The sequence below is a fragment of the Dermacentor albipictus genome, chromosome 3 (genome assembly GCF_038994185.2).
Source record: "Dermacentor albipictus isolate Rhodes 1998 colony chromosome 3, USDA_Dalb.pri_finalv2, whole genome shotgun sequence".
In the NCBI taxonomy this organism is placed as follows: domain Eukaryota; kingdom Metazoa; phylum Arthropoda; class Arachnida; order Ixodida; family Ixodidae; genus Dermacentor; species Dermacentor albipictus.
Genome location: NC_091823.1, coordinates 169,317,772 through 169,344,408, shown reverse-complemented (window position 1 = coordinate 169,344,408; position 26,637 = coordinate 169,317,772). Strand labels below are relative to the sequence as shown.

Below are 26,637 nucleotides of genomic sequence, written 5' to 3'. Positions count from 1 at the left end.
TGTCGTTGCGGTGGCGTGCCCCAACTGGCCCCAGTCCGGTGGTGCAATATGTAGTCGATGCGGCTGTCCCTCGTGCATAGTTGCTCGATGTTGCCAGACGAGAAACCGGACTGTGGCAAGGAACGGCCTGTGTGAGGTGACTTGCGAAGAATCGTTCAGGGCCATGGGTAGCATTTGGGTGGGTGCGCTTTGGTGATAAGCCAGAAACGTGTTGCTGCCGTGGAAGCTCAGCCGAAGCGACCATACGAACCACAGGACGAGAACCTGCGTCAAGAAGGGGATTTTTGTGACCACTGTCGTTGCGGTGGCGTGCCCCAACTGGCCCCAGTCCGGTGGTGCAATATGTAGTCGATGCGGCTGTCCCTCGTGCATAGTTGCTCGATGTTGCCAGACGAGAAACCGGACTGTGGCAAGGAACGGCCTGTGTGAGGTGACTTGCGAAGAATCGTTCAGGGCCATGGGTAGCATTTGGGCGGGTGCGCTTTGGTGATAAGCCAGAAACGTGTTGCTGCCGTGGAAGCTCAGCTGAAGCGACGATACGAACCACAGGACGAGAACCTGCGTCAAGAAGGGGATTTTTGTGACCACTGTCGTTGCGGTGGCGTGCCCCCATGGGGGGCACGCTCTGGGGTGATTAGCATGATTTGTTGCTACTTACTACATAGGAGCAGCTCAGAATCAACTATACATGCTCTTAGAAAAAGCCAGGCAAAAGATAGTGCAGTTGTAGAAGCCCAAAGAGAATCTGCAGTTGTGAATTGGAAAATATAATCTTAATGTGTCTGTCTGTGTGACTCTCCTAAAGGTTTCAGCATTCCCTGGCATCTTGTAGCGTTCATACCTTTGCAAGTCCGGGATTCATCATTATTTCGAGTATCAGACTGCTGTTTGCAGTGACTGTATCATAGGAGTCAGAGTCACTGGAGTCTGGGGTTTTCTGCGATTGTTGCCATTTGTATAGAAGTTTTTGGCTGCCGTAGAGGACATTATTTTGCAGTGCATGTTGACAGGCAAATAATAATGATAAATCCAGACTGATTGATGTGTGCGAAGCTTGGGCATGGCGGCCATGCTAGAATGGAGCCACAATGTAACAACACCCATGTAGGTAGATGTTTGCGCACTGTAAGGTATCCAAGAGATTGGCATTAGGGCAGAGCCTGTCACTACGCCATCGGCGATAGACCTTGAGTTTGTGTAATGTAGGACTGAATAAACTTTTAACTAATTAAGTGGAAAATCACTTCTGTGTGCAACTCTTTTCCTATGAATGTGGACAAATGTATGATTTCCTTTGCAATAGACAGACTTTATGTCTGCAAAACTGTTGCTAAAGGGTATTCTTTCTTGTCTATGCATTGCTGCCAATTCTTGCTACTTATCTTATCTTTCGGAGAAAAGGAATCTTCGATAAATTCGTCAGAAAACACTGTCAGGGCTTCGGACAATTGCCATTTCATGCACCGAAAATGAATTGCCCACCAAAAGCTTAGACAAAGCTCTTGTCACAAAAGCATGCCACATTTGCTCTGCACCCATCTTTGGCTTGCAATTTACCTCCCCAGCCTCTTTGCTACCAAAGAATCAATAATTTAGTTCAGTTACACTATGCAAGAAAAGAGGGCACCATGTTGGCTCAGCAGTAAACACAGAGCACACTGTAGTTACTACAGCTCAAACAGGAGGGGTCATACGTCATAGGCAAACACAAAGAACGCAAGTGCAAAGGCGTAGGGGCAAAGGACGCTCACCAAACAGTTGCATGTGCCAAGCCTGTAGAGTTCCAGTGCAGCGAGGATTTGAGCTGATGAACACAAAAGAGATAAAACAACCTGAAAGAAGGGGCTGAAGATGAAATACGGTGTGTACGTCAAGCAGTGGCTCATGCACACGCAAACACGGACAGCACTGTTAGATGCAATGCAGCACACTGCTTGTGAACCCTGGTTCCTCACCAGGTAATTCATGCACTGCACAATAGTACTTGTCGAAGTCCATTTTCCGAACCATTTGTGCGTTTCCGGCTTTGTGTGTAAAAAGGATGAGGGTGCTACTTGGTCAAGCACCCTTATGGCATCATTTGAGGTGTTCTAGTTCATTCCTCATTTCAGAGGCAAACTCTCTGTATGTATTTCTCTCCCTTCTGTAGAATAGTGCCTGCGACCTTTAAATAGCGAGTCCTTGGGAGACCAAGAACTGGAAAGGACCTTGTGTCCCCATTCTGCCGAAGAGTGAATAGTGCAGCACTGAAGTATACCTTTTGAAAAAACATAATAAAGACTTTTCAAACTAACAAACCTTCGAGTGTCCGGTTAAGCTTGCTTTCACATCGTCATGTCAATAGAGTCAAAGCTCGATGTAATGAACATGAATGTAATGAAGCATATCTAAAATGTTTCTCACCAATATCAGCATGTAGCAACTATATGCCTATAACGAATATCAGATATAACAAAGATATCTTTGTCAAATGTGATTTCATTGTAATGAAGTTTGACTGTATCATACACAGAAGTGGCCTGTCACCTCTTTTCCCAGGCTGAAACTCGCCTCTGATGGCGGCCCCGTGCCAAGCTTTGCTTGGAACTCGGTGTCCATAAGCCCTGCAGGCGTCAGCATCAACCGCCAATCGTGGATTCGCGATACAGATGGCTTACCAATCATCTATCGTCTTGATGCACAGGGAATGCCCATGTGAGTCGTGCACCTTTTTGTGTCCCCTACCCTCAGTCTTTTAGTGATAAACAATGCAGACTTGGCTCTTGGTAAGTTTAAACTTAATGTCTTCATGCCTAATGTAATGTCATCATGCCGTACTGAGTACAGTGTAGTGAGTGACTAGGCGTGAGTATCATTGCATGAAATAATTTTTCTTGGAAATTGATTCCGTTAGTAGCCTACTTAACTTTCCTTCACAATTAAAATAAAAGTAGTGCCTTTAACTCGTTGAATTGCTCAATATTGTAGTGCACCTGACTTAGGTAATGCCACCAGATGATGAAGGGAGAGTGCAAGTGTGACTTCTGACAGGTACGGCAACTTCTGGCTGGTGCGGCAACTCCTATTAAACGCCTAATTCTCAGTTGGCCATGTAAGTGACCCTGGGATGACCGACAGTAAACCCACAGTTGCCTCGCTGGTACGTTCGGCTGGTCTATCTTACATATTCACTTCAGTGGCCACTAGTAGTAGTACTGTTTCAATGTACCAGGAGGGTAGTTCAACCATATCTTTTTATAATACATTCTTCTGAAATATTTTTTTTAAAGCACATCCCTTCGAAGGGTGAGAGGATGTAAGGTGTCTAGCATTGTGTGTAATGTTAACAGATCGCTGTGCTTTCCTGCCGAATGCATTTGACAGCAAAAAAAAGTAAACTTTCCTCTCTGAACTTAAAGGATGGCTGTTGATTTGTCTCATACCTGTAGCAGAACTGATAGTTAGGCGAGTTGGTATGAATTTATAGTAAAATATTTAGCGTGCACATTTGACACAGACACAGTGAAGGGGGACACACGAGTGCTCGTGTATCTCCCTTCACTGTGTCCATGCCAATTGTGTGCGCTAAATATTTTACTATGAATTCATACCTGAACCTTTAGACAAAGCCCACACATTAAAGCATCAAGGTTATGTTAAAAGCAATTCAAAGTTTGCTCGATTTATAATTTTGTGAGTTTTCTTTAGGTTCATTTTAATTTCATGCAATGTTTCTGATGGCCCAGTCTATTGACATATAGACAGGACTGGTAGCTCACTGGCGTATTGGATTGTATTACCACTTCAGGGACTCAAGCTATATTGCTATATGTATTCAAAAATCCTCTGCCCGATTGCCCATAGTGCGGCGGCATACCAACACTACAACGCATTACATGGGATTGTGAATCACACCCGTTTGATAAAACACACCACACAATGGAGCAATGGGAGGCACAGCTAACCAGCTCAGACCTGGCGGGACAGCAGTCCTTCATAAGACAAATCAAGCATGCAGCCGAGGCCAATGAGGCCTTGGACTAAAGAGGCTCCGACCATTGCACATAAATCCTTTTAAGCAATAAAAGTTTATCTCTCTCTCTCTGCTTAACATAGTCTTCAGTCCGTGATCGAGCCATTACACTTAGAGTCATCATGTTAGAAAGAGGCTCAAAACTTGAGGTTATGCAGTATTGTACTCCGTGTTGATGCCTCCACGTTGCTGATCAGTAATATAGGTACGAGTGCAGCCTGCATTTTGACCGTAGCTTGATCGCACAACTGCTTTTTCTTTTTTCGTTGCACAGGAATCCCATTGGCAGGACGGGACTACGAGGACGTGGAGCTCTGCCACGTTGGGGCCCAAACCACTACGTGCTTTTCATTATCACCAGGTAACTTCCCCAAAGCGCCCACCGTGCAGTGTACCAGGCTGCATGGGCAGCATTTAGAAATGCATAACAAGTAATTTCTTTTGCATAAAGACATGCTACCTGAATGTGAGCAGGTGCGCTGTGTGTATAACTTCATGCTGTGCAACAAAGATGTCTTTGTCTCACACAAACCGGGTGGCACATGGCAGCATTCCACTGACTCTGGAGGATCGGAATGGGCGCCAAGTGCAACTCTGGTATCTGCTGCATTGCTTTGTCCTGATTACATGCTCTCAAAGAAGTTGAGCACAGGGATGAATATCTGGTTTTCATAATCAGTGTTGCAGAAGATACGCCATCTGCTATTTTAAGGGCGCAGCAGTGTTGCTCAAGAATTTTATGATATAGAGCTCTTCAAATTTTTTAATATGAACTCGTCAGAGTGACAAAGGGTTAGTGAGCAGGAAAAGGGGAAGGCTCATCGTCAGTGAGGTATGGACTGAAAAATAATCAAAGAAAGTTGTGTCACAGTGTGTTAGCATGGTTTATTAAAGATTAAAATCAAGAGGAAGAAATGTACCTGGGCAGGTCATCTAATGCGCAGGTTAGATAACCGTAGGACCATTAAGGTGACAGAATGGGTACCAAGAGAAGGGAAACGCAATCGAGGACGACAGAAGACTAGGTGGAGCGATGAAATTTGGAAATTCGTGGGCGCTAGTTCGAATCGGTTGGCACAGGACAGGGGTAATTCGAGATTGAAGGGAGAGGCCTTCGTCCTGCAGTGGACATAAAACAGGATGGTGATGGTGATGACGATGAAGAGATGCCAGAGCAATGCATGAAGATTTGACCTACCACCTTTGACGCATTTAGATTTACACTTTGATTTGACCAATATTTTATGGTGATAACATCAGTAATAAAGTGGGCAGTTGTTTCCTTATAAGATATGTGGACATAATGTACTTAAAAGAATGTAAATGTTTTCCATCATCTTATAGATGTTTTATTTATTAATATTTAAATGGAAAAAAATTTGTTTTCCTGTGTATAACTGAAAATGGAATCTCTTAATTACTGTTTTGTGAAGGCATGCATGAATGTAAGGAATCTCTATAACTGCAAGTTAATATATTCTCGTTTGTTTTTTTACTATCCTCAATATTTTAAGTTTTGTGCAGCTTAACCACCGATGCAGCTGTAGACAGGCATATGTCATATGCACAAATCAATTGATCTTAATTTCTGCAAATGAAAGGACCAGTCAATACCACTCGGAGCATGGTGTTTCAGCGAGCACTTTCAAAAATTCTTACACTTTGCCTGTGGCGCAGATAGCACAATTCTTGCTCTTGAGGTGGTCTACTTGAAGCGGCCGACGCTACTTGCACAAAAAAATTGAAATGCATAATTGACTAATTAACAAGAATTTTCTAAATAACTTGTTTAGCTAATTACTTTATGGCCCATATTTCAATTTACAAATTCTAGCCGTGGAGTTTGCAAAGCGGATCCACGCATTCAAGCACAGAAGTAACTGGAACGCCAATGCATTTCTCCGCAAAGTTTGGGAATTAATATCTCGAAACTGGTGTCATCTTGGTAATTCGTTCCAAGTGGATCCACCTTGCGAACTCCACAGCTAGAACTCGTAAATTGAAATATGGGCCATATGCTAGTTAGATAATAAGTTAACTAGAGAATCCTTGTTAATTAGTTCATTATGTATTTTAATTTTTTGGGCAAGTAGTGTCCACTGCTTCGAGTGGATCACCTCACGAACAAGAATTTCGCTATTTGCCACAGGCAACGTGTAAGAATTTTTGAAAGTGTTCACTGAAACACCCTGTATGTAATTGTAGGGCTGACTTTTGGGATGCGTATTGAAGTGACGGGTGTTTTTTATTTTTCACATGTTATATATAATTGTAGCATGGTTGCCTGTACTTGTATGATCTGGTACAACTGCATTTGTCGCACTCATGAACTCTAGAAGCAGTGCAATAAACAGTGCACATATCTTTTTTGCTGGTGCTTTCTTTAAATTACTGAATAAGTCAGGTAATGCTTAATACGGATGCTACCTAATAATGACAGACTTTCTGTATTATGGATTGTCCATTTTCTAGGTTCTTCAATTTTATAGTTAGGTAAATGATGTTGGCATCATTTTACCTGTAGGTTTCTTCATTATCCAGCTAAATGTTTTTGCCATGTATTTCCCACTGATGATCTCGGCTTTGTCTCATATATTTCATTGAAATGCTGGAAAGTCTTGCAAAAGAAATGCTTCTGTGTTAAATGAATTAAGGCTAGCAAATGCTATCATTAGATCCTAGCCTAACCTAACCTAAATATTAGTTGGTAACATCTTGGTGATGGCTAGTTGGTTCATCTTTAGAACTTAGCTGAAGCAGTGTGACTAAAACAAGGACACACAGAGAAACAAATATCACTGAACAAGTGCTGAACAGCACCTGTTTCAGTGATATTTGTTCCTCTGTGTGTCCTTGTTTTAGTCGCACTGTTCCAGCTGAGTTCTAAATTTTAACCTGCAGCTTTGATGTGCTAGGAGTCTGAGTGTTGAAACGAGCTCTTGATGTGGTGTCAATTACGCACACGGCCAGGTTTTTGTGGCTCCATGTGAATCGATGATGCAGGTGGCAGAGGGCCAAGGTGCACTTGGTTGGAGGCAGGGGCCTTGAGGTGGTTCTTATGCGCGTCTTCCGGACTGACCACTTTAGCCTTCCAGGGGTGAGTGCTTCGTCACCGTGTCTTGCAATGCCCCCACCTTAATACACACATGGCTCAGTACGTATGTAGCTTTCTCTGGAAGAGCGGTCTCAGACTCTCATCAAGTATCACGGTGTATATAGATCACTGCAACATTTTTGACATTAGGGGAGCTAGGAAAAGGAAGATTTCCCCATCTTGCAGGCTTTCACTGTACTGATTTGCCAGAAAAGGAGCTAGTTTACTGGGGCAAAGGTAGAATACAGGAGGAGAAGGTGAGCACTCAGGAGGGCCACATGGGCTGTGTACAAGAGCTCTGCGGGCTTTCTGAGCCCTTTAATGGCGACGGCCATTTTAAGGATAATAAACAGTTCTTCACACAATGCTCTTGCTCATTCGATTGGTGCGTTACTACAAAATGCCTCTAAGCAAAAAAAAAAAAAAAAGTTTTTGGACAGGGCTCAAACTCATGGCTTTTCACTGGGGGCCATTTATTCGAATCAGTGTCATGCTCATTCCATTCAAATGACAGAACAGTAAAAATAAGTTAGGCAGCTCGCATTGCATGTGCTTTGCGGAATACTAGAGTCTTGCATTGCGAGCATTGGAATGCCGTGCGTGACACTAAAGAGGCAGATTTTTTTGGGTATGCAGCAAAAATTCTTAAGGTGGCATGAAACTCTTGTTAGAAATATGCAGCGTTTCCAGAGCACTCAGCACTTTCAATATCCCTTGTTGATCATTAGTTGGGAAGTGAATGGCTTCCTTATGCTACAGCTGCCAGCAGCTTTTCTTTTTTTACATTTAGTATTCCTCAAAAGATTCCCTTTTTCTGAAGCCTCATTGCTTCGCATCTCCACCTATATAAAAACCTCTGTCACTGGAATTTGTTTTCACTTGCCATGGAAGTCGTAAAGGTGCCGCAAGTAGTTTTCCGGACATGAAAGCCAAGATGGAATTAGGCAAACCTTTGCCACAGCGTGTGCACGTGTGAAGTGAGCAGTGTACATCATGCAGCCAAGTGTAAAAAGTCAGTCTAATTCATAGCTGCATGCATTGCATGGGAATAAAGTGAACTTTTTAACTGTTGCTGTTTTCTGGAACATTCTCTAGGTATCTCTGCTTGCAGCTATGTACAGTTAAACCTCGATTTAACGAACTTCAATATAAGGAAATTCTCGATATAACGATGTATTTAACTTTTCATAACCGCATGTTCATAGAACACCAGGTATTTAGAACCTCAGTATAACGAAGTGTGTTTGTGTGCAATTTAAATATAACGAAATTTCACTGCCGCAGCAAAGGAATGCCAAGACAATAACTGGAAAGTTCCGTGGACGCAGATGATCAAATGATTGAACTACAAGCGGCTGCTTGCAAGCGCACCTCTCAAGTCACACCCTGCATGACAAAAGCGACCGCTGCCCTAGAGTTGCATCATTTTCCTTATAAAGTCAAGTGAGAAAAGATTAGGTGCGACTGAAAGTGTGGGAGGGTGAGACAAGAAAGATGGCGGCTTCACGAGTGCTGCCTTCTTGCGCAAGAAAAGGCAAAGAGGGGGATGGGAATGAGCTCGTGGTAACGCGATCAAGCGCACATGAGGGGGGGGGGGGAGTGGAGTGGGGGAGGGGGAGTTTGCATGCGTCTCGATTTCTGGTGCCCGTCTCGGTCGTGGTTGCGCTTGGCTGTAAGCGCGGCTGAGCGTACTGAGCATATACACAGCCGGGTACCCTGCTTGAGAGGTAATCTGCGTCATGTGCAAAGAGTGGCCGTGTCGAGAGGGCATGGCACCTTGTAAGCTGTCTTCCTGTGCATTTAGTATTATAGGTTGCGTAATCTCGAGTTTCGGTGGCCAGTTGGAGCGAGAGGTAGACGAAGCATTCGCTCCCCGCGGGCGACGCTGTCAGCCGTGGAGGTGGAGTGCACGCGAAAGAGTGTGTGGCTTTGCTTAATTCGTATCACCTGTGTGAAGATATCGTCGACGTACGTTGCATGAAACAGTATCAACTGTCGCTGATCCCAAATATATTCAAATGAATTGCTTTCTCATTCAAGTTTGCTTTTACTCGATTGCCCGATAGTACAAAATATTCTGCGGCCAATTTCTATGTAAGAAAAATCGATTGGCAACTGTTCTTATTTGCACAAAAAGTTGAATTTTAATACAACAGAATTTTGACATAACGAAGCAATTTGCCGATTTTGACAACTTCGTTATAGCGAGGTTTAACTGTATTGATGTCGTGCGCCAATTTTAGCATAAGGCTTGTGTGTCTGTTTTCAGGTACATCGGATATCCAAGTGTAAGTCAGCGTGCAGAGATAGTGTTGTAGGCAAACAAATTCTGTCTCGCACATGGCAAATTGTACATCAGTTGCTTGAGTGAACGAACAAGAAGAGAAGTATTTGACAAATTGTGTTCACAGTTTTAGCTTTACACGAAATCTAACAGCAGCATCTGATGCCACTTTCAGGACTTTGTACCTGGAGAGGGAAAATATGAGACACTGAAGTTGCTGTTCAAGCCAGAGACAGTGCTGAAGTGCGAGACTGAAGATGACATTAAGGAGGTGAGGGGAGTTCACTCATTCTTCCACCACGAGGCTTCGAAGAGCCTTGGTTGCCAGTTTGGAGAATCAATTGGCTTCTTCAAGACCTGCCTGTAATGTCACTTTGTTTCAAGCACAATCTTTTGTGACTGCTTGATGTACAAGTATGTAGTGCTTTGAATCTTTCCTATACCTTGAATCGTGATACATAGGAGCAATGGTGACAGTTTCATGTATAATGCCATGTATTTAGGAAAACATGCACCTAATGAATCAAGAATAAATATATGAAGGTAGTTAAGAGCATGGTGTGCAAATTTAAATAAGGAAAGTCATGCATGAAGTAAATGCTCGCTTTAAGACATACTGACGATTACGCGATACCTTACTTATGCTTAAGTTTTGTGATGTGTTAGCCATGAGGTTTAAAAGTGTGCTGCTGTGTTATGCTGCCAGAAGTTTTGGCCAGCACAGAATTTGGTAGACTACCCTCGGAATTATCAAAGCACATGCCATGATACCGACAAAGAATGATTTGAACCGTGGTGTTCCGTATAATGTTTCAGTTTTTCCGGAGCTCCCACATGGAAGAAGAAGGCACAGACGAGCCGATGGTCGAGTGCAGGCAGCGTGGCTACATGGACGACCCCATGAATACAGATCACTGCTGGCGCGAGATTGAGCTGTGGAACATCCACTACGATGGTACAGAGAACCTGCAGGACAAGATGCAGGTATGAACCTACATTGAACTGTGTCATCTTGTTTCATGTGGATTGCAAGCATGACAGGCAGCATCGGGGCATGCACTGTCCTTCTTTTGTCAAGATGTGCTGGAAGTAATGCTTACATATTTCCATTATGGCAGGTTTTGAAAATACAGTAAACCTCGATTTACTCGAAGCTCTAAAACCTGGAATAATATTTTGAGGCAAGTGGAGCTTCGAAATAAGCTAAATGATGACAATAGAAGCTTGTCGGCCGCACATAGACCACATGGAGCCCTTCCTAAAAGTAGCCAATAATACCATATTTACTTGCATAACGATCGCACCCGAATTTTGTTGTCAAAGTAAGATTTTTTTCCTTTCCCGTGTAATGATCGCACCCTGAACTTGCCACAGCGATATGTCGTGTGCCAAGTTTAGGTAATGACGATCCCACTTACCATCTGTCGAATGCTATGTGAACGATTGTTCAAGACATACCAAGCAGTCTGCACGCACAAAACATTCTTGAGCAGGTGCCCGATTTCATTCTTTTTATCACTTTCTGCACTTCCATGAAAAAAAAAAAAAAGCTACAACCAAACTCGCCTTGGCTTTATTATTTGTAGGCTTTATAATGGTTGTGGTCAACAACAACAAAAAAGTAACTTTTCGATTCTTCTCGTCTGTGCTCGTGGGCACGCAACAAATCGCGAGCGGCAACGACAGTAGCCACGTTTACACTGATATGTTAGAAGTTTACCCTATTCGTACGCTGCATGATGCTTGTAACACAGCTTGCAAAAGGCGCCCAGATGACACGCCCGCGTTGTGTGGGTGTAGCCGTCGCCGTGGGGTTCTGTGTGAAATCCTAGGACGATAACACTGTCGCCACTTGCCCTATGCTGTATGTGCGAGTGGTAGTGCGCGAGGGGAGCCGACAATAGGTGGCTCAATGTCGCCCGCACAGAAAGGACAAATGCAAAGAAGTGCGTGAGGCACCCAATGTTGCAAGGCACCAGGGGGAAGGGAGGGAGGGGGAGCGGCTTTCTTTCTGGCTGCTACTGCACATGTGGCAGCTGTGCATGGTCGCGCCGCCGTATCTTGAGAGTGATCTGCATTGGGGGCAGAGTCAACGTACGTCGGCAGGTTATAGGTTTGTGCGTGCTGTGTGTCTTTGGAGCTTGCTTTGCATTGAAGTGATAGACAGCATGAATGTCACTTCGCTCGCTGCTGCTTCCACATCTCCTTACGCCAGCATTTTGACAGTGAGTGTCCGCAGTCATCGAGTATGACGTGTTCATGTTTGTTATGTGCACTGACACCATGCTTATTAGTTTAGTTAGCAAGCGAATGTTTACAGGTTGATACAGCCGATAAAAGTACTATCCTTACTTCGTATGGCTGTCTGCTACTTTGCTATGGCAGTCGATGCTTCGCCTTTCGGGCGAAACTGCATCTTTTTTTGTTTCCCATAGCGGTCTTGAAACACTACATAATAGGAAAACAAAGCGCGTCTCCGGTCGCTCATGCCCCACCATCTAGAGGTGCATTGGCGTCTTCGGCCACAATGGTTGTTGTCAAGTGGGTACATCAAAACTTCCCTCTAGAATGCCTCGCTTGGAGAAGCTGTTCATCTAGGCCCAATTTGAGAAGCGCAAGTGTAAGCATGTGGAAGCCGCAAAAATGACAATACGCATCTTGGGCCTGAAAGGTCCTACCAGCTCAACACAACAACGCAACAGCGTCTCGTGCTGCAATGATTTGCGCAATGCTTCACATTATGTAGGTGTCAGCTACAGCTGAGCCTGTGAAATGTTTTAGTGACTTTGGATCATACTTTTTTGTGGTTGGTAAGGTCTTTCACCAATTTTTCTACAAAACGTATAACGAGGTTTTACTGTATTTGACCTGTGGGTACATTAGTCCTATAGGCATATCGGTCGTATATGTGTATTGGTTCTATAGGTGTATTGGTTCAATTGGGCTCTCAACTTACTATTCCAACAGCTGCATAATAAAGTGAGCGCGCACCATGCATGCTGTAGTGTGATAGGAAAAAACACCACAATAAGGGTTAGAATACTTTATTTGCGCTCTGAGGGACGGCGCTTACCCTAAATGTGTGACAAAATGATAAAACAGCCACAGAAGAATCACTTATAGGCACGCATAAAAATGAAGTTAAGTTCAGAATCACGCTGGACTGTGGCATAATTAGGTTAGTAACAACTTACGCAAGTTTGAAACAGCTTCAGATGAGTCCACAGAGACCGCAGAAAGAAAATAAATGAAACACAGAGAGCTGCTTTGAGCTACAAAAACTATCAGTAGCACACTCCGAAGTATTGATGCTTATGTCAGGGCGCCCAGTCTATGTTTGTTGGCATCACGTCAGCATATTGTCTATCAAAACATACGTGAACTTTTGTAGTAATAGATAAGGCAGTGAGCACATAGAAGGCTTATGTGATGGTCAGTCGGAATGCATTTTACACTTTCGTGCGCAACATCGTCGCAGTCATTAGGCCTATAGTCATGTGGGCTCTATTTCGAGTTCGATGTGGGTGACACTGACACTTGTGCAGTTCACTTTCTGTACCCATCCTCAGCTGTGCAGAAAGACAGACATCAGTCCTCAACTAGAACAAAAGCGCTTACTTATGCAACTCGAGTGCTGCGCAGCCAGCCAGACAACAACTCTTGGAGCACGCAGGCCTCGCCTTTTGTGCAGATGCATGTCTCAGTGCGCATGCGCCAATATTAATAGCCAGTGCGCCAGGCACCCATGGGCGGCATCCCATATTTCTCCCCCTACATAAAAAAATAAAGCTCAAAAATATGATTGCTGGTTACATGGTGGCTTGGTCGGGTGCCTTGACCGTCAGGATCTGCCCACAGAAAGGTACCGGGACTTCGTTACGTGGTTTCTGTATTCGACGAGAGGCTGTTCGGTCTCTCGGTTGAGGCACGAGGCTCATGCTACCGTACGCCCTGTTGCCGTCAGGCAAGTCCAGGTGGCTGGGGATGCTTTCTGTTGTCTTGGGTGCCGAGATTGCTGCATAGTCCAAGTGTGATGTCCAAGGCATGGGACCCCATTGTTGTGCTCGTAGTCTGCAGCCCTCCTCTGCGATTGCTGTAGTGGTGGCAACATGATTCCTGCAAATGCATCTTAGTATGGTGGGCATGTTTATAGAATCGAGTGGCATCCGAGATATTCAAGAACTTCGAAAACATGTAGCAACACAGTGGCACTGCCATTGTCAATAGTGTCACTGATGGTGTTTCTGTTGTGGTCTGAGGTTGTACCAATGCACGGCTCGCGACGTCGACATCGAGTGACTTGATGCTGCAATCAGCCAGAGCCAGTGCCTGCAAAAGCTAGAAATGTCAGGAAAAAAAAAAAAAAGAAACAGTGCTGTAGGTCTTAAATGTGAACGGGACCGTACTGTTCCCCATTATCACGCTGTGTTAGCATGTATAACAGACCCGATTAGCTACTCACAATATATGGTTCTTCTCACCTGGAAGCTAGTGCCGCAGCAAAAGCTCTTGAGGCATCACTAGCGGGATGCATTCTTTTCCGAATTAGATTGCCAACCTCAAAGTTGACGTTGCACTGACGCTTATTATGCTGGCTGTCAAGGTGACATCAAGGTGTTGTCGAGCCTGCTCAATGGCATCTGCCAGCCGCCTCTGAAGGTCACCTCAAATTTCGCACAAGACAAGCTGTATGTGTTAGAACATTCTGTTAGATTTTCCTGTGGATCCCACAACTCTTTGCCTAAGTTCAGCAGTGCAGAGGTGAAGCGAGTGGGAGATGGCCAGTGGAGATGGCCAGTGGAAGCCATCTCAGGAAGTTTCAAGTCCCAGTCCTTATGCCGAACTGTGTGTGCGACCAGCATCGACTTCAGATTGCGGTTCACGCTTTCCATGATGTTGGCTTGAGGATGGTACACAGATGTGGTACACAGGTGTGACAAAGTCCCATGTTCTTGCAGCACTCTGTGAAGACCTTGCATGTGAATTGTGTTGCATTGTCCATGATCAGCTGCACTGGGAAACCAAATTTAGCAAATGTTTCAAGGAGGCACTCCTATACTTTCTTTGAAGTCAACCTGTGCAGGGAAAACAATTTGACCCACTTCGTAAAGTGGTCTGTCATTACAAAAAAGAACTGGTTATAGTGTGGGCTCATGGGGAAGGGGCTCATGACGCCAAATGTTACAGTTACAATCTGCCATGGTGATGTGCTCTGAATGGACTTATGGTGCCGTACAAAAGCCCACTGTGTGGCTCAGTTTTCTGGTAGACTTGAAATGAACGAGCGTAGTGGAATACGTTTTGCTTCATTCCAGGCCATGTAAGTGAACGACACACTTTTCCACAAGTTGTTGGTCCTAAGGAATTGCCAGCTATTGCACTGTCATGGTAGCCTGATGAAGGACTTCCGTAGCTTTTGTGGTACCACAACACGAAACGAGGAGTCATCTGTTTCAACGTCTGCCTGAGGGATGTAGCACAACAGCAGGCTTCCCTTTGCGAGTGTGTAGCAGTCGGTTGCAACGCCACTGGCTGTGTCTACTGGTCACATTCTGCCAGCTTTGTGGACACTTTGTGGCAAAACCCATCGTCCCACTGTGCTGCAAGAAATTCCTATTTGGTGATTAGCGTGCCCCAGCGTGAATTGCTGTTCACGTGTGCTGTGGTTACTGTCACGATTTGTTCGGGTTCTACGAGGGCTTCAGAACAAACTGGCACATGAGAAAGCATGTCAGTGACTGTGTTCGTTCAGCCCATTTTATACTCAATGGTATAGTCACATTGTATATTTGCCATACGGGAGCCAAAGTGGCACTCCTGTATGGTTATGGACTGCAGACAACAAGTGCGAATGGATGCACAAATAAAAGCAAACAACGCAGGGGAAAAACTTCGAAAGACTGAGGAGCCGAAGCAACTACTTCCAGCTCTTGTTGAATGTGCGCTGCCCATCTCTATGCACTATACCTGTCATGACGACGGAGCACTGACGGGTGCACAGTCAGGCACAGTTTCGTAGCCCTGTTGCACTCATGTAATAATTATATAGGGCAACTTGGCAAAGCAGAGTCGCGTTATTGAAACGCCAGTGATGCAACTGCGCATACGTGGGCTCTGCCGACTCGACGAGTTGATCGCATACGAAACTGCTACATTCTCAGCATGCAAGTTCTGTAACAAACACCTCTCTATAATATGCTTAGCATGTTCTTCCCAGTGGCACAATGAAGAATTTGGAAAATTGCGCTGCTAGGTGCATATCCATCTATGTTTAGAACCTCAATCAGTCCAACGGGAAACACATAAATTCTGCTCACTTCATCTTCTTGGTACTAATACGAGCTTATTGGTCCTAAAGGCAACAAATAGTTGTCACCTATGAGACGCTATTGGTGCCAATACATGTCTATTGGTCCTATATATGACAAATAGCTGTCACCTATTGGTTTCAATGCAAAGTCTATTGGTACTACAGGCAACAAATAGACGTCACCTTTTGGACCCTATTGGTACCAACAGAATTCAAATAAAACCCAGAGTTGCAATAAGTTACCTGTAAAACCCATCGAATAGCTCTATTGGACCAATAGAAAATGATATTGTCATATTTTGCTAGGGATCTGCAAGGGATTAATGTAAACATCCATGGATTGAGTTGGGTGAGTGTTTCTGCACAGTAAAATTTAGCTAATGGGAAGTTGCATTGTGCCTTTGCATTGTGGACTTTAGACACCATGTTTCAAGATAAGCCCCTATGATGGGCAATACAAGTACAGACCTACCTGGCAATAACTATGGGACTTACTGATTTAATAAAACTTCCTTTTTTTCTCCCTAAATAGGGAAACAATTTGCCACAAGGCCATAAAGTCATCAACTCTAAACGCTTCATGCTTTATAACCAAACACTTGTCTTTCTTGATATATATATATTTCCTTTTCTAATGGCATGCATTCTTGTGCTAGAGCTTTATGCTACTCTTGAAATTCTCTGCTGTGATGCATAAAGTGTGAAAATGGCCCCTTGGCACTGATACTACATGGCAAAGGAATTGCATGAAAAGGATGCTTGTGAGGGAGTCCATGTGCTCCGATTCAGCAGTCTGCACGCCTGACTGAGCCCTGCTGGGCAGTGGAAGTTGTGATGGCACTGCAGTAAGGCAGCTGTGACATGCTTCTTTTTGTTGAAACTAAGGAGCTTGTACAAAAGACTCCATTCTTTTGTCCTTGTTTTAGAACCACCTGCTATGGCGGCTTGTCACAGAGGATCTGTTTACAAAGCTGCCGCTCGGGCAGTCAGTCCTGCTGCATGAAGTGACCAAGTCTCTTCAAGCAAGTATCATTTAACCTGACTGCTGTCACTAGCGTCCCGGTGCCTGACCTTGAGGACCATGACTCCTGGCTGTGATCATTACTACCTGTGCGAACGACCCTGTGGGTGTCTTGTTGCACTCGTGTTCTACACTGCGACAACATTTTCTCATACTTTAAAGATAGGGAAGCTCTGCAGTGATGCCATGCATTGTTGGGTGTGCTTTGTTTGCTTGGAGGAATATTTAATGCCTGTTGTACCTTTTGACAGGTGTGCTCAAGGACGTGCCCCGCTCTTGTGCTGTAACTTAATGTGATACGTTTCTTGTTATTGTTTTACGTTTACACTGAGGCATTGAGGTATAATTTTGGTACAGAATAGTATAGCATTGCTGTATGACAGGCTATTTGCTGTGAATCTATTTACACATGTGATATGCACTTTAAGCGATGCTAATGTCGCTGCAACTTAAATGTGAGCACACAGACTTGCACGTGCTGGAAAATGAGCAGTGTTGCATCTTCTGCTTAGTGTGCACCAAACTTTTCTGTTTTGTAGAATCTAGGCTCGCTACGTATTCATAATTTATAGAGGACCAGCGCGTGTAGATAGGTGATAATAATCAATATTAACATATTTTCATCCTACATTTTGGGCATAGACATGTGCTGAGATCAGCATATGCGTATTGTGTGACAGTAACGCCCTCTGTTATATTTTTAGCATTTGTGAGTCTTACATAACCATTGCTTCCATAGAAGTGTATATTCGCATACGTATGTCACGCAGTGAGCATTTGTTCACAACATGTGTTGACGTCTTGTCCATTGCCTCAGGGTTATGTTGTTATAGTGTTGGTAGGGTTACCACTGTGGTAAAACTTCAAAATATGTACTTAGCTGTCTATAGCTTTTACGTTTCTTCTTGCTTTTTCTACAAAGACTTGTTACGAATTGATCGAGTTTTACATGTGCACAAGGAGTGACACCTTGTGTTACATTGTTGATGGCTTGGGAATATCATTGGTTAGAAATACGTGCTGTGTCATAGTGAGCAACAGTTGGCAAAGAAAAGCCTCAGCCTTCACCTTATCTCCATTTTTCTGTGTCCCTTTTGTCTTGTGCTGTATCGTAATATGCCTTGATAGCTGCTCATGGGGATTGAACACTGCTTGAAGGCAGTGAAATTATTTTCTTAGATTGTCCGCATGCCAAGGACACATTCATTGCCAAGCGAAATGTTGCAGAAAATTTTAGCTTAATCCAGGTAACAAGCTCTTGAAGTCTATGGTGAAGTGAGGAAAATTCGAAGGCAACCAAATACTTATGACACTTCTGAAATGTCTGAACCAAGTAAGCAAAATTATGCATGTGTGATCTCGTGAAAAAGTGCACATAGTTTGGAATTTTCGAAGACACAACGAAAAGTAGATAGTGGCGTTGTGTTATCCTTTGGAGAAGGGACATGCACAGGTAGTGAAGAAATGCTGGGCTACTTCATACTCGCAGAGAAAATAAAAGCAGAGGACAACAATGAAAACAGCATGATAATGGCATAGCTTCATCGCACTTATTTGTGATGACATTGCAATTGCTTAGTTACAATTGCTCCTGTATGTAGCTCTTCCCGTCATCAAAGTTTCACTTTTTAATTATGCAAACAGCTGAATTACCACTGCCATAGTGATGCTTCACTAATTGTTTTTCACTGTGGCATTGCCTTTTTGGACTCGACTGTCCCGTTGGAAATTTATCACTTGGAGCTTCTCTTGTGTTGTTATTTGCAAAACTTTGGCATTAGTCATTGCTTTCCTTTTTGTTATCTTAATGTTATTGAAGGATCGACCCTCTCATTGTCCCTGCTTCTTTCTTAAGCTGTAAGGAAGAAGATTTTATACATGATTTCTTTCTGTGCAAACTGGGAAACACTGTCATGGTCACATTATCATTGCTCCAATTGGGTTACGCAAAAATAAATACTATTTGGGGAATGAGGTATATTTTGAAGGGTGCTTCGGCCCTGAACCTGTGTGCTTCTGGCATGTCCAGTCCCATTGCTAAGATTAGAATACACAGAAGTGCATTCACAATGTTATAAATTTGGACATGTTGGATTATCTGGACAGCTTTGTGACACTGTCACTCACCTCATAGCCCTGGCTGTGGAATAAAGCATATCTTTAAGATGCACAATTTTGCAGGAAAAAGAAAAGAAAGTAAGACAGCTGATAGGAAAGCAAGCGACATGGGTACGTAAGGTACATTCCCAGAGTGCAAACCGGGTGGACATTGTTCTGAGCAGAAACAATTGGCAAGCCAGGAAGAAAGGGCGAACAAAAATGCCTCTGGTGACACCGCATAGATGTGCCTGCGTCATCTTATCATGACGTCACACTTTATTGTATGGGTTCTGATAACTGGTTAATTTTTTTTAATAGAACAGGATGATTGTACACTGAAAAGTATGCGAATACACCAACTCTCTGACATCTTAATGACATCACAGACACAACATTGGATAAGGAATATTTGGCATTAACATTTCTCAATAGACAGTCGCAGAAACAGCATCGAGTGAGAGGAAATTACCTAAGTAAAGACATTTGTTAGAATAAGGAACAGCCGAAATGTCTTAACATTACCTTGGATCAGCAGTGTGTCTGTATTAAACTATTATGACCTTCCCCGACCAGATGGGACTTCATCAGGCCCACAATTTTAGTCAGCCTTTCTCTCCTGAGTAAATGGCAGCAGTTATTACAAAGCCTTTAATGTATGTTCTACAAGTCAAAACTAATGCTTATTTTTTAATGGCTCCCTATAATGCCTGCCCTTTGTGTTTCCAGCGCATGGAGATAGCAGATTACTTTCAGTTAGTCTAAAAAGAGTGCTTTTTAAGCAGTTGCCTCAAATTCATTGTCGTATTAGGATGTCAAATAATTTAATTGAGCTGGAAACGCTGCACTTGCACCACAGACACTGCACTGCTGCCCCAGTGCAGCACCCGAATGCAGCTAGCTAGCTGCATTCGCCACAGAATAGCTATTCTGTGGCACGAAACAACGGTACTACTGAGACACAGGACGCCAACATGACATCACTGCCCATGAAAGTCATCTTAACTGAAACAAAGCGCTGTAGTGATAATTTTTTTTTCTCGCAATACTGCTACAGATTGTGCTGGGTGCTGTTAGAATCCGTCATGTCACTCTACAACCAGCAGAAATGCGTGTCAAACCACATTCCCACGTATAGTTTGGGAAGCTAATTGGCTAACGAGATGCAATGTTTGCACGTCATGCATCGCATTTCCACACCTGTACTTCCCGCCAAAGCTGTCCATCCACAAGTGTCTGCAACAGTCATCACCGTCGTGTTGCATATGATGCTCATTTGGCTGTCCAGGCGTGTCTTGTCTCCAAAAACAAATTAGTATCATGTATCATGATCATGTAATATGATGGTGATAAAACAAAATGTGAAAAGAGCTCTATATAAAGGCACTGCTGCTGAACCTGGTACCTTTCCCTTTGAAAAGTTGCCTTCTAGCCAACGTCTTCACGACAGCATCTTTATTAATATCTTTAGCTGGAAAACCACAAGCAGTAAAAGCAACAGTAGCTCATGAGCACCCAGTGTGACGTGTGCCACAGTGCACAATACAGGATGCAAGACACTCATAAACCAATACTGACAGAAGGGAAGGGAAAGAAGTAGAGTTGGTGGTTGCAGTGTAAGAAGTGCGTCGACGCATCGACCTGACGAAGCTTGCCTGCACCGTACGATGACAGCACTTTGGCTTTGTGGTGTTGTTTGCCCTGAACTTTTTGACATTGATGTCATTAGGCATGTCATTAGACGTGTCGTCAGCCTGTAGCTTAACGGAGGTTTACTGTCTGATGTACTGCTCCTGGAAGTTGTGCACGTATATCTGGAACATTTTTAATGGTTCTGTCTCGAAAGTGTTTGGGACGGTATCAGAAGTACTAGCAGATCGAAGGTAAGTGAGCACTGTTTACCTGCACAAATCCATAATGCCAATCAGTCTTTCACATTTTGCACACTCAGGTTGCCGATGCAGAATGCTGTAGAATCATGGCTCGCTTGAATTGTTATTAAGGTACGATGCCAAAGATTAATGTTTTTTTTTCTGAGTGTGTTTCAATACATATGTACGGTATTTAACCATTTCATGCAGTACTTCACATCACTAAAACATGCTTGCCCCGCATTTGGAACTACAGTGATCACACTTATTGTTTTGTGTGTCAGCATAGCGTTTTTCTGTGTGCAACTTGACCTGCACCAAAGGAGTGAACTGTTTGTTGTATGGCAACTGGTTTGGTTTATTTGGAAGTAACCCATTCAGTGCATTCATGCGTAAGGCACTTTCGGATTTACAGGCTAGATGTGTTCTCAAAAATAATAAACAAAGAAAAAAACTAAAGACACCTTGCAGAAAACTGCCACTTTTGTCTTCATGCCAAAATATTCAGCATGAATAAATATTTCTTAAGTGTGCTTACCCCATTCCCAAGACTAGATGTCCCAGAATTTTTTAACTAAGTGGTATCCATATACAACTCGAAAATGCTAGTGTTGGCTTTGAGTGCCCCTGCGGGCATCAATTTTCAACCGAATAATGCCCATTGCAGTTGAATTTAGATGATATGAAGGGGTGAATCTGAATTGCAGGGTGATACGTATTTCGAAGGTGTTCAGACTGGATTGGATGAGTACAATGTGTTCTGACTAGAATGCTGGCTTATGTAGTTGTGGATGCTACTTATTGCTGATGTGCTCCGAGATTTGTCAGAACTCTAGGGAGTACAGCTATGACGTACAGCTTTGAATTCAGTATATGGTATTTCATGATTCTAGCAGAGACCAGTATACCTGAAAATTGCGGACTGCAGTGTGTAGTGAGTCAGCACCAGCAAAGCTTAGGTGCATGAAGAAATAAGCACTAGTTGTATGCATTTCAGAAGGGCCTACTCAACAGTATTGAGGAAAGAAAGATATGCATCAAAGAAAATAATCATGAGAACTATTCAACTTAGATAATCTTCACGTATGGGCTTTTATAGCAGCTTGTTAAAGAAAATACAAATTTCATATCAATTATTTTTTGAGGTTGCTAGAAATTTGTATGATCACAATTCTGCAATTCCTGGGAATATGTAGTTGCTGCTGCATGCAAATTTTTGTCATATTGAATGGTATGTTTTGTCATTGCAGTGGTTTGCCGTCTTTCATCACAATATCATCACAGTTTGTTATTTTGTTATACACTGTATTATGCAAATGATGTTAAAACCCACCATATATGTTCTTGGAGGTTTCAAGTGCGGTCTGTGTTCTGTGGGCAGAATGTGCCTCAAAGGGAATAGGGGGAGAGAAATGAGGATATTTAAGCTCTGGAAAACAACTGTCAGGACCAGAACTTTTCTAGATCCTGACTCGTAGACTACTCTGTGCATCAAACTTGAAAGGAGAAAAAAGTGGTGGCAATTTGTGTGAAATTTTCACTGCAGTGATATTCCGTTGTTGTTTTTGCATGTTTTAAATCGATAGCAGGTGACGATGAAGCAATTTTGCAGTTTTTGTCTTAAGTACTGTGTGCGTTACTGTCTGGTAGGAATTTTTTATGGCATGTATGGAAGCTACATCTTGCGTATAATGTAAATGCAAAGATCTGACTCGTTTTCTCGCACCCAAATGACCTTTCATTATTTTATATGAGCACCATAGTGAAGCCATGGCTTGATTACTTAACTACTGTGTGAAGAGCTGTGGGAGATTTTTGACATGTTTAACTGCCAGAGTGCAAAATGGCGTTCATCACTTTTGTTGATCTAGTTCTTTTTGTTCACTTTTCACACATTTGCTTTACATGGCTATTCATCTTTTTTTCCGTTTTGTCATATACAGACATTGTGCTTGTTATCGCTTGCATGTTTACATTTTTAATAAACAAGCAAGAAACTTGAAGACATGGTTAAAATGCTAATTTGTTATATTTTGCGTTTTCACATTTCAGCATGACACTGAGTAAATCATGCTGAAGTGCAAGGGCAAGCTGCCATTATAATTAGCCCAGATTTTGTGTGAAAGTTTCACAGATGGGACGATTGCAAAGTTCTGCTAACATGCGAGGCAGTTTGCAGCAGACATCCTCCCATACGACAGCGAGACCAACCGACCAAAAGTCGCACACAAGCCTGATGCACAAGGTGCCACTGCGGCGCTGGCCAACACAGAGGGCATGCAGAATGCAAATCTCAGCATAGACAGAGAAACACAAAGACAACGGGTGCTCTACGACCAATTGAGTCTATCTTGGTACCGTTAACCTTTCGTCGTAGACCTGAAGATAGCTCAGAGATCACTGTTCAAATCAGTTCTAATACTGACTGGTATATGCTACGATCTTAAAAAACAACTTTTCGTTTAAGTAGCGTGGTTAAATGCTGAAGTCAGCGTCTCCATATACGTAAAGAAATTAAGTTCCTGTTAAAGTCATTTCAGTTAAAGACAGTTCTTGTAACGATCACTTTTCTTTCTATAAACACTAGATGAAGGTGTAACATCTTGTGCAGAGGTCGCCAAACAAGTGACCCACCACCAACGCAAGGACAGTATTGTGTTTGTACTTTTTTTCCACTAGCCACGTGCCTGTCTTGCTGCACTTCGATATGATGCGCTACATTTATGCCACGAACTTGGACCAGCTCGCCCTAATTGCTATCTTAATTGAATACCCATCTCAATGGGCTGCTCTCACCGGAAGAATGGACGATACAGAGGGTACTGTATTCACCGACGCCACATGCACGTGTCTTTAGACTTTTGGCAGTGACATGCTCCATGTTTCAGCACACAGAGGAGCTGTTGGTTAAGACTGTAGAGCTTCATGCCATCCTGTTCGCCTTGCAGAGAATGAAGAAGGGAACGGTGTTGGTACAACATATATACTCTCTAAGAAAAGTTTACACCCTTTGAGTCATGTCTTGCCGCACAACAATAAACATTCTCTGTCTTGTCCGCATTACCTTTCTTTAATGCTGTGATCCTGGTTCTTCCCAGTAACGAACGGCATGCGCATTATCAGCATTGCTGACAGTAAAGTAATGGGCGCAGCGTTTTCAAGAAAGGAAACGCAAGCAAGGCAGATGACGATTATTGTTATGTGGCAGATTAGTACCCCAATGGGTTTAAACTTGTTTTAGAGTTTCTATATATATATATATATATATATATATATATATATATATATATATATATATATATATATATATATATATATATATATATATATGCCTGCCTGCCACGGTACGTAGTAACTTTTGCTGTAGTTGGCTTGTTTGGTGGTCCGCACGGCCACTGGTTGAACATCTGCTCTGAAATTATTTTGACATCCGCACCGGCGTCTAGCTTGCATGTCGCCTGATGTCCATTCACGTTAACAGCTTCGCTCCAGTCATGTGTGTTGGCATTGACACTGCACGCAGTCAAGCAGCCCAAGTATAACTTCTCCTGCGAGTCTTGCTGTGGATAATCATGAAGCAGTCGAACTTGCGGTTGGTGCGTCGCTGTCTGCCGACGTGGCTGCTTACACAGATGCGCTAAATGGCCAGGGTTGCCGCAGTTGTAACCATTCTTGCCAAAAGCTGGGCACTGTAGAGGGCGGTCCAAGGTTCCGCAGCGAGGACGTTTAAGATTAGACTGTTCGGACCTGGTGTGATGAGGCTGCTGAGGCCTGTTTTCGGCTAGACCTGTTCTCTTCGTGAGTTGCTTATGCATGTGAACGGCATTCGCTTCTGGCAGCTGACCGCTGGTTCCGATTTTTTTCACATGTTCCTTTGACATTTCCGCTGCCTTTCACGCAGAGACAACTTATTCGAGAGTAAGGTCGCGCTCCCGAAACAGATGCTCGCGGAGAGCTCCGTCACGGATCCCAACCACTACACGGTCGGCGATGAATCTGTCTCACTTTTCTCCGAAGTCGCATTTCTGCGCATGTCATCAAAGGTCGTCAACAAAATCGGCAGTTGACTGGCCTGGCTTTTGGGCCACCGAGTTAAAGTGCGCCGCTGCCAGTATGACGTTCTTGCACGTGCGATACAACTCGTCAAACTTGACAAGTATATATTTCACTGCGTGTGCGTCTTCGTTGTCAGCGGCAGGGTCTGCTGGAAACATCTGTGCTGTGGTGCGACGAGCATGCGGGCCAAGTGCCTGAAGCAACAATGCCGTCCGCGCAGAATTAGGCTTAGTGTTGTATTCACAAGCCAGTTCATATTGGCCTCGAGCTCCAGAAAAGCTGGCGCCACCGTCGGCGTGACGTGCTAGGAGGGATCACGTGGACATAGCGGCCGCGTCGGCTGCTTCGCGCGCGCCGAAGCGAACTGAAAACGACTTTAAATTCCCTCGTACGCTGCGGTCCTCATTTAGTAAAGATTTTCCCGCTTCGAGTGTCTACTTTACAACGCTTGAAAGCACTACAATAGGTAGTGGCTGCCTTTGAAGGCGCGCAACATGGTAGGTTACTGCTCGGTGCCGCAGGGCCGGACGCACGTAACGAAGGCCGGTGTCAGCCTTATTCACACGTAGCCGCATGACAAGAAGCTGCGTGAAGCTTGGCTCGCGAAACATAAAACCGGCAAACAGTCATCGGCTACAACTCGGGTATGCAGCAAGCACAGACGCGAGGAAGATTTCTGCTACGGCGCCCGGTCTGCGATGTTCTGAAAACGCGCACTGAGACGCTCGCCCGAGTCCGCTACCCGACTAATGTCATGACAGTTTTGTCTATGAACTTGTCGATCAAGTTCAGTGGAGTGAGAAGGCAGCGGTAAGAAGCACATTAAAAAAAAAGCATGGCATATGGTCATGTTTGTGTTATGAATTAATGCACTGGATTACAAAAAAGGAGCAGCGGGGAATTGCATGCTGAGAACACCGATAAACATACAGTGCGACGCAACTCGAGAAATAATACTGAAAGGTCAAATAATTTAGAAAAAAAAAGATTGAATCGTCGCGACGGCATATCACAGTCCCCGTAGGCGTCGAAGTCTTTACAATGAAATTATTTTTGAACAGCTCTGATAATGCCCACGCAACAATGGTTGCTTGTTTACTGTCAAATGCTCATATTCTGCGGCCTAAAGCTCATGGCACGGTGCGAAAACGCGCGCGCGGCGAAAGCGAAACAGTGCGCGGACAAGCATGCAGACGCGCAGTCGGTCGCTGCGAATCTGCGCGATCGCTGCATTGAGGCTTCGTTCTATTACGCTCCATTAAGTTATACAAACACTAAAAGAACGTATTTCACATAGTTTGCTCTCAGCGTTTACCTACCTTGCACGCAAGAAGCCGGTTCGGGAGACTCCATCGCGGCGACCGCACGCAGTGGCGTTCACTCTACGTATTCGGTAAAGAGATAGCGTCTATGAACGATTGTGTGCTTTCAGTTTGCCCAAGATTATTATTTAGACAGTAAGAAAATTCTCTCGTTTCGAAAGTACTTACAGAAATGTCCCGGAGAGCTCGCGCGTGGTGTTTTCAGTGAGTGCTGACAGCAAAACCTATGAGGAGCGCGCCGCGTGATCCCTCATACTACGCCAGCGAGGCGCTTCCGATAGATGGCGACTCCTCGCCGCCAATATGGTGAATGCTTCCCGTCATTCTTCCCACGCGGTCGGTGGATTGTCGCCAAGTTGGAATGCGCCGGGGGCTGGATGAATACACTGGCCAAGCTTCCCCGCAGGGGCGTCTGCGTCAGCAGGCGTTTGGTGTGTTGCGACACCACGTACCCACCACGTACGAGGGTTGGACCCTCCCGCGTGTAGCCGTGCGCGGCTTAGCCGTGTCTGGGGAAAGAGGGATCCTGGAGGTTGAGCCAATGCTGGGTGTTCGCACCTTTAAGGCCCC

At 44.1% G+C, this 26,637-nt stretch overlaps 1 protein-coding gene across 3 annotated transcripts in view; it reads left to right on the top strand.

Moving 5' to 3' along the window:
• LOC135919151 (transient receptor potential cation channel subfamily M member-like 2) overlaps window positions 1-22,692 on the top strand; it is a 203,169-nt gene extending 180,477 nt beyond the window's left edge. For all 3 annotated transcript variants that reach the window (XM_065452875.2, XM_070536273.1, XM_065452873.2), the window contains exons 24-29: window positions 2,539-2,694; window positions 4,287-4,373; window positions 7,016-7,109; window positions 9,566-9,661; window positions 10,207-10,374; window positions 16,627-22,692. In XM_065452875.2, the coding sequence (XP_065308947.2) occupies window positions 2,539-2,694; window positions 4,287-4,373; window positions 7,016-7,109; window positions 9,566-9,661; window positions 10,207-10,374; window positions 16,627-16,737 (712 nt within the window). In that variant the 3' untranslated portion in view covers window positions 16,738-22,692. The remainder of the gene's footprint in view (window positions 1-2,538; window positions 2,695-4,286; window positions 4,374-7,015; window positions 7,110-9,565; window positions 9,662-10,206; window positions 10,375-16,626) is intronic.
• Window positions 22,693-26,637: the final 3,945 nt, after the last annotated feature.